This window comes from Arachis hypogaea, chromosome 13 (genome assembly GCF_003086295.3).
Source record: "Arachis hypogaea cultivar Tifrunner chromosome 13, arahy.Tifrunner.gnm2.J5K5, whole genome shotgun sequence".
NCBI lineage: Eukaryota > Viridiplantae > Streptophyta > Magnoliopsida > Fabales > Fabaceae > Arachis > Arachis hypogaea.
The window spans coordinates 92,500,876-92,512,891 of NC_092048.1; the positions used below are offsets into that span (position 1 = coordinate 92,500,876).

General features: G+C 35.5%; 2 protein-coding genes across 2 annotated transcripts; one reads left to right on the forward strand and one right to left on the reverse strand.

Annotated features, from left to right (window-relative positions):
- Positions 1-780: 780 nt before the first annotated feature.
- On the forward strand, positions 781-3,936 carry LOC112735134 (U-box domain-containing protein 51). The gene is made up of 7 exons (XM_072210794.1): positions 781-961; positions 1,119-1,237; positions 1,352-1,470; positions 1,793-2,107; positions 2,183-2,456; positions 2,538-2,639; positions 2,725-3,936. Exons 1-7 carry the CDS (start codon positions 781-783, stop codon positions 3,934-3,936), a joined length of 2,322 nt encoding a protein of 773 aa, XP_072066895.1.
- A 1,138-nt stretch (positions 3,937-5,074) lies between these two features.
- Positions 5,075-11,187, reverse strand: LOC112732381 (biotin carboxylase 2, chloroplastic). The gene is made up of 17 exons (XM_025781090.2): positions 10,990-11,187; positions 10,839-10,898; positions 10,371-10,699; positions 10,092-10,233; positions 9,859-9,957; positions 9,696-9,752; positions 9,319-9,390; positions 8,500-8,589; positions 8,150-8,209; positions 7,373-7,558; positions 7,138-7,230; positions 6,980-7,061; positions 6,713-6,819; positions 6,088-6,163; positions 5,895-5,941; positions 5,731-5,793; positions 5,075-5,582 (listed from the first exon to the last, which is right to left on the reverse strand). The coding sequence occupies exons 2-17, from the start codon at positions 10,893-10,895 to the stop codon at positions 5,520-5,522; spliced, it is 1,623 nt and encodes a 540-aa protein (XP_025636875.1). The 5' UTR covers positions 10,896-10,898; positions 10,990-11,187; the 3' UTR covers positions 5,075-5,519.
- Between the last annotated feature and the right edge of the window lie 829 nt (positions 11,188-12,016).

Sequence of the window (12,016 nt, forward strand, 5' to 3'; positions counted from 1 at the left end):
TAATTTTTCAAACTTTTTAACTTTTTGGCTTAACAAATAACAAGAGACTATCATTTAATGGTGGTAAATATCTTTCATTTTGATGAATTGGGTATAACAGGGGTAATTTTATTTTTATTTTTTTTATTCTAGGAGTAAGTTTATTAGTTATTACTACAACAATACTGCATAGAAAATATATTAATCATAGAATTTACTTAAGGAAATAAAATAAAAGTTATATTAGAGAACGAAATTGCCGTTCCTATATTAACAAATAATAATATCTATTATACTTTTATTGATTTTTTACATGAATTTTTTAAGTAATTATGTAAAAATATTATTTTTAACAGAGAATAAAGGTGTCAAAATTGGAATACCAATATCCACTTCTTAAAAATTATATAATTAAACATAAAAATTTATCCAACAAACTTTGACCATATATGGATCGAAATTCATATTGGATCTACCATGCATTAATGAGTTAAAATTAGTGCAGCTGTCGTACAACGTCACCACTTAAGAAAGAACTGAAGCCACATAGACAATAACAAACTGAACAGTACAAGTATAAAAAAGAGATAAGAACAGAACGAATATAGTTGAAGAAATGGTGGAATATGGTCAGCTTACGCGTAAAACACTTAACTACTAGATGGAACACAGTGCGCTATGTTTACTAATTTTGGAAGCACGTAACAAAATATCATCTAATTAAAGGAAATATAATATTGTAAGGAGATATATAATCGACGCTACAGAAAGAAAGAAAAGAAAAGAAAAAGAAAAGTTAATATGTCAAGGTCGTTGTTAGCAGAGAAGATCGGAGCAGCAGGGCGGGTGGTGGCAGTGGCGATTGAGAACAACAAAACAAGCCAGGATGCAGCAAAATGGACAGTTGATAATCTTCTTCCAAAAGACCAAGTTCTCGTACTTATCCATGTTAGACAACAAGCATCTTCCATTCGCTCACCATGTAATAATAATATATATGCTATCGTGTGTCTGCGTTATTGTTTGGATCATTGATGTCATGTGATATCTTTGTTATTACTTCATTCACAGCTTGCATTGTCAATTTCTTTATAGCAAGCATGCATGCACACGTTAATGATTTCTATGAGTGCATGCAGACGGAAACCTTTTACCCGTTAATGGCGACGATGATCTGGGAAGAGCATACAGGCAACAAATGGAGAATGAAACCAAAGAGCTTTTCGGCTCATTTCGTGTCTTCTGCAATAGAAAAAATGTTAGTTCCATCGATGTTTATTGTTCTTTTTTCCATTTTTCAAGAATAATATGTATGCTCGTTTCATTTTCTTTTTCGCTGATTATTAATTTTGTCTTGTATTATTGGCTACAGATCCAATGCAAAGAAATCTTGCTGGAAGACACGGATATACCTAAGGCGATAATAAATAGCATTACATCCTATTCCATTGAACTTTTAGTACTTGGATCATCAAAGAGCAGCTTTCTCAAGTATACATTTGATTATTCTTCGTTCCCCAGCTCACTAACCGAAACATTTACTTAACAGATAATAGGAATACTAAAACGTAATCCAACTATAAAATAACTCGATATATTATTGAAAGTTTAATTTTTGATGCATTGTAAATTTAAAGTAATTTTATAAGTGGATGGTCATTTAAAAAATAATTATTTTTTATATTAATAGCATGAATATAGTCATTTAAAAAGATAAATATGATTGGCGAATTGTATAAAATAAAATAAAACTCTATTATTAATAGCAAAATGATATGTTTTGATGGTTGAATTTGCTGCATATATATGACAGAAAAATCAGGGGTGCGGAGGTTCCAAACCAAGTATCGAAAGGGGCACCACCATTCTGCACTGTGTACGTTATTAACAAAGGAAAAATCTCAACTGTGAGATATGCAACTGCTCAATTAACTGTTAGACCCCGTAACAGCATATTGCCGCTGCACTCTACTCAGTCTCCGTCTCCGTCTGAGTCTTACTCTGAGTCTCAGTTCTTCAGTACTGAAAGATTCGATTCGCGGCTGACACGCAACCACCCTCCACGACCACTGGAGAAACCTGGATACCATGGAAGGCAGTCCTTGGAGGACTTCTCAAGCCCAATCAAGTAAGTAACTATCAAGACTTATTAAGACTTATTAATAAGAGAGGAATAGTGGTCTAACTTAGATAACTTGTTCAGCAAACTTGGTAGACCAGAGCCCAAACCATATGAACCGTCGATGACTCAATGCGATATCTCATTCGTGAATGGAAAGCCAGGGGTTGATAAGTTGTTCTCTTCATTGTATGACGAAAGTGTGGACGATGGAGCTCCCCCTCGTCTTTCTTTGGGATCTGACTTCGGAGCTAACCTTCTCGACTGCGCTTTCACTTCACAAGAGACAGCTAATTTTAGCGACGGATACTCTTTTAATTCACAGGACAGTGGAGCATCATCAAGCCTAGCTATTTTGGTCAGATATTCTTGAATTCTTGAACCTTGAACCTTGCACCTTGAACCTTATGTGTTTTAACATTCTGATTTCGAATTACAGGATGAAGTGGAAACTGAAATGAGAAGACTTAAGCTAGAACTTGAGCAGTCAATGGATGTGTATAGCACAGCATGCAAGGAGGCTTTGATAGCAAAGCAAAAGGTACCTTATTAGTTAAACAAATGCAATCTACAAAAGTACATATACAACTAACTAACTAACTAACTAACTAGTTGATTGACAACAGGCATTGGAGCTTCGTAATTTGAAAATGCGAGAATGGAAGAAGTTTCATGGGGAGCAAACTGCTGAAAAAGCAGAGTTGGAAGTAGCTACTAAGGAGAAAGAAAAGTGTAGAGCAGCCTCGAATGCAGCGGAAGTATCTAGAAAAATAGCAGAGTTGGAAGCTAAGAAAAAAATGAATTGTGGGATGAGAATGAGAGCAGAAGCGGAGCTAAAGCAGTCGGGAGAGGGTTTGTTATACGGGGGTTCTGCGAGGTATAGAAGATACACGGTTGAGGAAATTGAAGCAGCGACAAAAGGCTTCTCCAACGCTCTCAAGGTGGGTGAAGGAGGTTATGGGCCAGTGTATAAGTGTGAACTAGATCACACACTAGTTGCAATCAAAGTACTTAAGACAAATGCATCTCAAGGATGGTCACAGTTTCACCAAGAGATTGAGGTGCTAAGCTGCATAAGGCATCCACACATGGTTCTCCTGCTGGGAGCGTGTCCGGAGATTGGATGCCTAGTGTACGAGTACATGGCTAATGGAAGCTTAGACGATTGCCTCTTCCACAGAGGCAATGCACCAGTCCTCCCATGGCAGTTAAGATTCCGAATTGCTGCAGAGATTGCAACTGCCCTTCTTTTCCTCCACCAGACAAAGCCGGAGCCACTGGTGCACCGTGACTTGAAACCTGGAAACATTTTGCTTGATCGCAACCTGGTGAGCAAGATTGGTGACGTCGGGTTAGCGAGGCTTGTCCCTCCTTCGGTTTCAGACGTTGTCACACAGTATAGACTCACATCAACTGCAGGAACTTTCTGCTACATTGATCCTGAGTACCAGCAAACAGGGATGCTTGGAGTCAAGTCTGATATTTACTCACTGGGAGTCATGCTTCTTCAGATCATAACTGCAAGGTCACCAATGGGTTTGACTCATCAGGTTGCGAAAGCCATTCAGAGAGGCACTTTTGCTGAAATGCTTGACCCTGCTGTTGAGGACTGGCCAATTCAACATGCCTTGCATTTTGCAAAGATTGGCCTCAGATGTGCAGAAATGAAAAGAAAAGATAGACCTGATCTTGCAAAAGTTGTATTGCCTGAGTTAAACAAGCTCAGACAGTTTGCTGAAGAAAACACGCCTATGATGATGTTTGGTGTTGGCGCAGGATTCGCTTCTCGCTCTACAACAACTTCCTTATTTCAAGTCAGTCTCTCATATTCATCATAGCTTTTTCCCGTTAATAAGACATTATTACACTCATCTCATCTCATCACGTTACATATATCTCTTGTAGGACACCAGCGAAACTCAATCGTTCTCTGAAATCTCTGAAAGTAGCCTCTCAAGCACGCCCTCAATCGAGAAAACTGAAAGTTCCGGGCTTGTGGCCGAAGTTACACTTGGCATGCGCTTTTAAAGCTGCTCTAGTTCATAATCTGAACCATTTGAACAAGGTAATGCTATGATGAAGAATGCCTTTTAAGGAAGAGTGAAGATTTTTCTTTTTACAAAAAATAAATATATCATGTAAAATGCACACTTCCCTTAAAAGATTAGTTACAATATTCATTCTTCAATCAACTTTATTCTTTACCAAAAAAATTTCCCGTTAACAATAGAGATGTAGAAGTGTATAAAAGCTTGTAGAAGTTAGAAGCTATTATGTTAGTTATGCTGACTCTGGCATATTTCTGTTATTGACAGCAACTATATATAGACTCATGTAACTAACTCTTTGATGATGATGATGATCAATAACAGATTCTCCCCCTTAACCAACTCACAGATAAGTCTGTTACCTTTCACTAGTTAAACGTTAACAACAGACCCAGTTCTAATTCAAGTTCTAGTTTATTTTGCCTCTTAGAATAGCACTCAAGAACGTACAAACGAAGAACGTTAGTTTTCAATGTGAATACACCAATTTCATTAGGAACTGTAATAGAACTAGTACGAGACACAGAAAGGATATATATTTAAAAATTGTCTATTAAATATAATAAAAATAAGGGAGAATAGTGGTACCTGATAAATTACAGAGTGTAACAATTCTCATTTGATGTGTTTGGGTAAAAAATTGTCTGTCCCATTATCTAAAAGGTACATGTAAAATCATTTTCAAATGACAAACAATAATAGCACGAAATATCTTGAACTATTTCGATAAAATCAATAACAATAGGAAGTAGAAATGCATAAACTGATCTTCCAACATTCCCATGTCTACTGATATTTATGCAAAAAATTACACTTTTTATAATATAATATAATATTAAATTTAAATATATATTTGTACGTGAGAACTTTATCTGAGATTGAACAAAATTGTTAATAGTAATGCAATAAGAATTTAAGAGCTTACTTGTTTGATGAAATTTAAATAGTATGAATTGCAGTTAAGAAAAAAGTGATTACACATGTAATAATTTAGAAGATAATACAATCAACGGAATTTATAAGACTCGAGAGTAGCGGGTGGAAAGCACAAAAAAAAGTGTAGGATAGGACTACAGCAGAGTTCTTAATACAAGAATTACAAACAAGGTTGGGGACAAAGATTCTCTAAGCCTAAAAGGACAACTATGATTTTTAATTATTACGAGGTACTCCGATTCCTTGCACTAATAAAAATTTGGGATATAATAAAACACGAAAAGATGAATTTTACAATAAAGTAATGTGAACAAAAGGAACTACGCCAGACTGATTATCAAAATTTCACTGAAACGTCCACAAGAACGAAGGACTAGCACTGCATAGGCTTTCAAAAACGTATTCTTAAAAGGGGTGGCATCAGGGAGTTATATCCATCATACAGTTGCTCCAACAAGTTCTTTTGCCTTGTTAATAGCAGGTACCATCTTCTGAGGTGGCTGCATTAGTAGAAGACCTCAAATAAGTTAGAAATCAAGTTATTAAGGATCACAGGTATGGTATTGAAGGCAAGTTCAAGAGTATTTCTTCAACCCAATGGTAGGGACATAAATAATTAAATATTGTCAGGGTACATTAGATTCATACCATGGTCAACTCCTCTTCATGCTTTGGAATGAAAGCAGTGTCAACCTTGCCATTTCTGAAATCCTGCAACATAACAAAGATAGTATTGAACTTGAGTTCTTGAGATCACCGGTAAATATGGTTAAAGGTTATTTGTTAACAGAAGAGCATAAAAGGTGCCCCACCTCTATGTCAAGGATGAGTTTATGATATTCAATTGTTGTAGGCACACCTGTAACCGAAAAAATAGTTATATAGTTAGATCACTGGAAGCGAAGGATTTAAGCAAACTCCCCCCTCTCTCTCTTTTCCTCTTCCAGGTTTTTCTATTTTTGTTTCTTTATAGAATAATCAGTAAAAAAGATCAGATTATTTTACCTGTGATGATGGTGTCATCAAGTGCCCTTTTCATGCGTTCAATTGCTTTTTCTCTTGTTGGAGCCCACACAATCAACTACAAAATGATCACAAAATCAAGACTACATTAGGGTTTCAAATGAAACAAGCCGTAGATATGTAGTTGGGTTGATCGAAATCCTAATCTCCACAGCACACGACAGGAACGATAATAACTTCATGTTCGAAGGGTTAGGGCTGGGCAACTTATTTAAAAAAAGACTATCAACTATTCAACTGCAAACTATACTAAACCATCTCCTTCCCACTTGAATATTAATTAAGTATTAACTACATCAAAATTCAAACCAGTCATTGCTTAAACCTAAAGGGGAGCATCTAGGAGACAAACAACTTTAAAAAGAATTGAAATATAAATATAAAAGGAAAAGATTATGATCAATAAATGTATAATATCAATATATATATCATTGAACAACTCAGATAATTCTATATGGACAGATTACGTGCAGTCCAGGTTCATATGGACCATGAAGACAAAAACTATGTAGTAAATTAACTCAAATGAGTATGATAAAGAAACAACAGAAGAGAGATATGTTCCAATAATAATAATAATGATAATGCAGCGCGAAAGAGATCACACCTTTCCAAGAAGGGAGTCATAGCTTGGAGGAACTACATAATCAGGATAAACATGACTATCCATTCTGACAAATGGGCCTCCTGATGGTAAGTATGCTGTAATTCTACCTGTTGTTTGTAGGGAAAGTTCCTTAGTATTGATAAAGACCTAACAGAGGCACTAATTGATCACAGATGCAAGATTATGTTTCAAACTAATATCACAGATGGGGAAGCTGGTATTAGAATGTAAATGCATCTTCTGATACATGATGGTAAATCAAGATACCTGGCCCTGGTCTAAATCCCTTAAAAGCATCTTCTGCATTGATACGGCATTCAATAGAATGTCCTCTCAGAATAATATCCTCCTGTAGGAAAAGCTTGAATTTAAAATTTAAGAGCCTAATTCTAATAAACCAAAAGGCAAGATATCTCCTTCAGTACCTGTTTGTAACGAAGCTTCGCTCCCATAGCCACACGAATTTGCTCTTCAATCAAATCAACAGAAGATATCATTTCTGTCACCGGATGTTCAACCTGATCCCAACCAACCCACAATCAAGAAAAAAGAGACGAGAGACTGATCAAAAGTATTCAGCAGAACTCCTCATATAATAAGAGCATAATGTATTAGAAATTAATTTCATATTAGACAAGTAGATTAGAAATCAGTTTCAACCTGGATACGAGTATTCATCTCCATGAAGTAAAAGGAGCCCCTTTCATCCAAGAGGAATTCAACTGTTCCAACACCTATGTAACCGATAGATGCAGCTGCTGCAACTGCTGCATCTCCCATTGCCTTCCGCAGCTCTGGGGTCAAAGCAGGAGATGGTGCTTCTTCCAACAGTTTCTGATTACGCCTCTGTAAGAGAAGTCATACTCAACCGATTTAATTACTTCAGGTAGAATGATTTGAAACGGGATTACAGGGGGAAGCTATGTAATCAAAATTTTTTCAATCTTTTAGTCTTGCAAAGAACTTGTCAAATAGAATTTACAGTGCCAAGTGATATAAGTTCCAGGATTTTTGTATTTATCAAATATGTATCTCTGCTATTTTTTATCCAGAAACACCAGTGGGTAAAATAGGATAAGAAACTCTAAAATAACTAATGGGATTGACAATTACTTGAATCACAGCACATAACATTATTCAAAGTTCAGTAAACTACACTCTTGTGAGTGGTAAACAAGAGAATATTACTCTAGTCAGAAACACACATTTCATATGTATGATAATAGTTTATAGTTTATTATATAATTTTAAGGCCTTGGATTCACCTAGGTCAGGAATAACAACAGGTTTACTGAATACATTTTGTATTTTTAAATGTTAATATATTCCGACCTCTGATGAGTGTCATTAGAAACGAAAGAAAAAAAATTCATTTGACAATCTATACATAGATAAAGGAAGAAACAGAAAGAAATAAGAGAAGTTAGGTCATAAGACCTGGATGCTGCAATCACGTTCTCCAAAGTGAACAACATTACCATATTTATCTGCAAGAACCTGTAAAGCGATGAAGCATATGGATAGATGAATTAGTCAGGAACAAGATGAGTAAACTCTAAAGTGGATTCAGAAATTGAAAATTTGGAAAAATATGTAAAAAAAATATTTCTTTTTATAAATGCAAACTAGTGTTCTAAGCTGCAAAGTAATTCAATTGCATTTAATAATCCCAGTTCCTACTTGAATGCCTGCCCCAATCCACATTCTTCATAAATAAAATCCCTTTCTCCTAATCCCAAGGATTAAATCAAATTGTAGACTCCAACAGGAAAAAGAGATAACATTACCTGGAACTCAATGTGCCTAGGATTTTGAATGTACTTCTCCAAATAAACTCCATCATTACCAAAGGCGGCAGCAGCCTCACTCTTAGCTTGCTGTAAAAAAGAAATGAATTTGAAACAAATCATCAAAAAAGCATATAACTAAGATACTAAATCTAGAATTCTTGACAAGAAAAATAACATCATCTCCATAACTCCATTCCATCACAATACACTATTGGTCTGGCCCTAAAACCTACCTACTCTGCTTTCATGGCATAATAATTATTGGATAAGCTCCAGGAGATCTTGTTCTACTCATTGGCCCCAATCAACTCATAATTCATTATTTTGTTAGAAAATAATACACTAAAGGGTTTACCTAATATGTGCCCTAAGGACACATGATAAGCTTACCATTAGTGGAAGGTTTTAAATTTTTTCACTTAATAAATGCAAAACAAATGCATTGGAAACTTAAATTTTTTATATTTCTAATAAAAACTTTCTCAATTTGTAATCTTAACATGTTCCCTTAGGGCACAAGATAGATAAATCCTATACTAAAAAGGAAATAATATGCCAGGTGCACCCATTTCTTATCTCCTTCAGCTTCTTTTTTTTATCTGCCAATTTCTTATCTCGTTCAGCTTCTTTTCTAGTCCGGAATTCTGCACATAGGATTTATATTATGCCTTCTGTATTTAAGTTATATTTAAGTTGCAGGTTACACCATCTAGCTTTTGCCTATAGATATCATGAAAGAAGAAAGATAGAAACTAAACCATGTCAATTTGAAAAGTACGGACAACATAACAAGAACTTGCATTCTGGTGGCAATACCTGTAACAACTTCACAAACTCTCCAGGTTCTTTAGCAAGTCGCATACCACGTCCACCGCCACCTGCTGTTGCCTAAAGAACACAATAAATGTCAGCAAAAGTGACAGAAATCGAGAAAGGAAAAAAAAATGGCAAAACATACTATCACAGTTCACAAAATACATCCAGTTGTTACACTAATCTGCAGAAGAAATTTTGGCTTTCTCTTTTTCAATTCTTTAGTTATCATCAACTCACGTCCTTAAAATTCAAATTCAAATTATGTTAAGGATAGAGAAGTGAACAAGAAAAATAACCTATAAGGAATCATTTATGCCAACCACAACAGCTAGAATTTACTTCAAACAGGCACAAGACTACATATTACAGACCAATACCTTGATCATAACAGGGAAACCAATCTCATTTGCTAGCCTGATAGCTTCTTCAGTGCTCTGTACCGATTTTTTTCATTAGACTGATTCATATAACGTGAATTGACCTCCAGCTTCTGTATAAAGGTAATTGAAGCTATTTACACAGCTGAATGGAATACAATACCTGTAAAAGCCCATCACTTCCTGGAACAGTAGGAACCCCTGCATTCTTCATTGTGTCTCTGGCAGTTGATTTGTCACCCATAACCCGAATACTGTCAGGCTGAAATTTGAAGAGTTAATGCAAAAATTACAAACTCAATAAGAAATGTAAAGCTTTCAAATTATGCCAGGCAATAATAGACAATGAGCAAAGGGGGAATTCCTCAAACTCCTCAAACCGTACAGAATACTCACATTAGGTCCAATAAAATTGATTCCATGTTCTCTACACATTTCAACAAACACTGCATTCTCAGCAAGAAAACCATATCCAGGATGCAACATTGTGCATCTACGGCTAATAGCAGCAGACAGTACATTTGGGATCAATAAGTACCTGCTCAGGAAAAAAAAAAATTTAACAAATCAAATTAAACAAACATATGTAAACAAGAGGCATACTTAATCACAAAAGGGAAAAGGCATTGGATTTATGACTGCATATGAAAATGTGAGTGATTATGTGAAACTTACGATTGGCTGCTTGGCGCTTCACCAATGCAAACGGATTCATCAGCCAATTTGACATGAAGTGCATCCTTGTCTATGGTTGAGTACACAGCCACACAGGGTATTCCCAATTCATGAGCAGTGCGAATAACACGAACTGCGATTTCGCCTCTGTTAGCTACCAGGATCTTGTCACCCTGGCAGGTAGCATGGAGTGCTCCAGAACGTGTTTTATGTTTGTGATTGAGTTGACAAGTTCCGGGCATTGTTTGGCTGGGAAAATTCACCTTAGTTGCACCTAAGAAACTGCATTGTGAATTCTTGATTCCTCTACTTGTTCCCGCATACAAGCCCTTTCATTTTCGTTTCCCATTCAAGATCAGATTCAGGTTTAGAAGGGCACAAAACATGAAATTAAATCTAAGTAATCAAACAATGACACATTTAGTTCAAGTAATTGGAATTTAGAAGCATGGAGAAGTGGGTGCTTACTGGGATGGGAACAGAAGGCGAGCTAAGAGAGTTGCAGGCTGCCATTGTGGCCTCCATTTCCTGTAACGAACACAGAAACAAAGGCGAATGGATAAGCAAACTTGGCTTGGTCGTCGATACTATATATTGTGATTATGGTTAATGAATTTACCTGTGAGAATGAGTATGTTAATGAAAATGCGAATATAAGAGCAGGAACAAAGGGTGGGCTTTTTATGAGAAGAAGAGCGGCGATGGAAACGATGTGGAGGAGGAGGGTGGCAGATAGAAAGCTCCGCCTAAATCTAATGCGTAGAGTCGGAGAGATGGCTTAGTTGGTTTGGTTGGATGTTAGATGGGGAGAATCTGGAGTGAGTGAGGGTGCACCCTGCACCTGCACCTGCACTTGCACAACTGGGCCCATCACACTTGGGCCAAAATGACAGGATCATTCCAATCGTTATTTCTTGGGTCACACTACGGTACAGAGCTAATATACAGATATTTGTTTTGGTATGCTAGTTTTGAGACACGTGTTTTTGTTATTTTTTTTTAACAATCAAAGCTGCTAACCCATAACTTATTAAAAGGTTCGCTTAGCTGGTTAGTTATATAATAGGATTTTATATTTTGAATTATGTATCATATCTGTAGTGCCTCATTACTTTTTTTGAGCCGTTGGATTCGGGATCCAAATATTGAATGAAATGTTTATTTTAATAATAATAATAAAAATTTATTTTTATGTGACTTTATATTAATGTATAATATTATATATTTAACACTTCTTACAATAATCAAGGATTATTATTATTTTTAGGTTAGATTGTTATTTTTAGAGTTGCTTGCCTTGAGTATATAATTTAGGTATACAATATTAAAAGAGTTTATATATATATTTTGATCACAGTTAAAAGAGAGAATTATATATCTTCTTAGGATTAGATTGGCTTCTATGAATTCGAATCCTTTAAATTTTAAATTTGTACTTTAGAGGATAAAGCATGATCTTCTACTCTTGAATGATTTCTCTTATTGTTCCTCTTTTCATCGCCGTTTCATGAAAAAAGCGTTAATTTATACATGTATTTATATAAAAATACATAATAACTTATTTTAGTGAATAATTTTAATGTATAAATAATATTTTTGTTAAATTAAATAACACTAGAAAATTGCATTATTATTTTCTATGCGTA

Coding starts and splice junctions, on each gene's coding strand:
- LOC112732381 (XM_025781090.2), bottom strand. CDS start 10,895: ATGGAGGCCACAATGGCAGCCTGCAACTCTCTTAGCTCGCCTTCTGTT. Junction 9,753..9,858: donor GAAGTGATGGGCTTTTACAG/GTATTGTATTCC, acceptor AAATCGGTACAG/AGCACTGAAGAAGCTATCAG. Junction 5,794..5,894: donor AACTCATCCTTGACATAGAG/GTGGGGCACCTT, acceptor GTTATGTTGCAG/GATTTCAGAAATGGCAAGGT.
- LOC112735134 (XM_072210794.1), top strand. CDS start 781: ATGTCAAGGTCGTTGTTAGCAGAGAAGATCGGAGCAGCAGGGCGGGTG. Junction 1,238..1,351: donor TCTTCTGCAATAGAAAAAAT/GTTAGTTCCATC, acceptor TATTGGCTACAG/ATCCAATGCAAAGAAATCTT. Junction 2,640..2,724: donor CTTTGATAGCAAAGCAAAAG/GTACCTTATTAG, acceptor GATTGACAACAG/GCATTGGAGCTTCGTAATTT.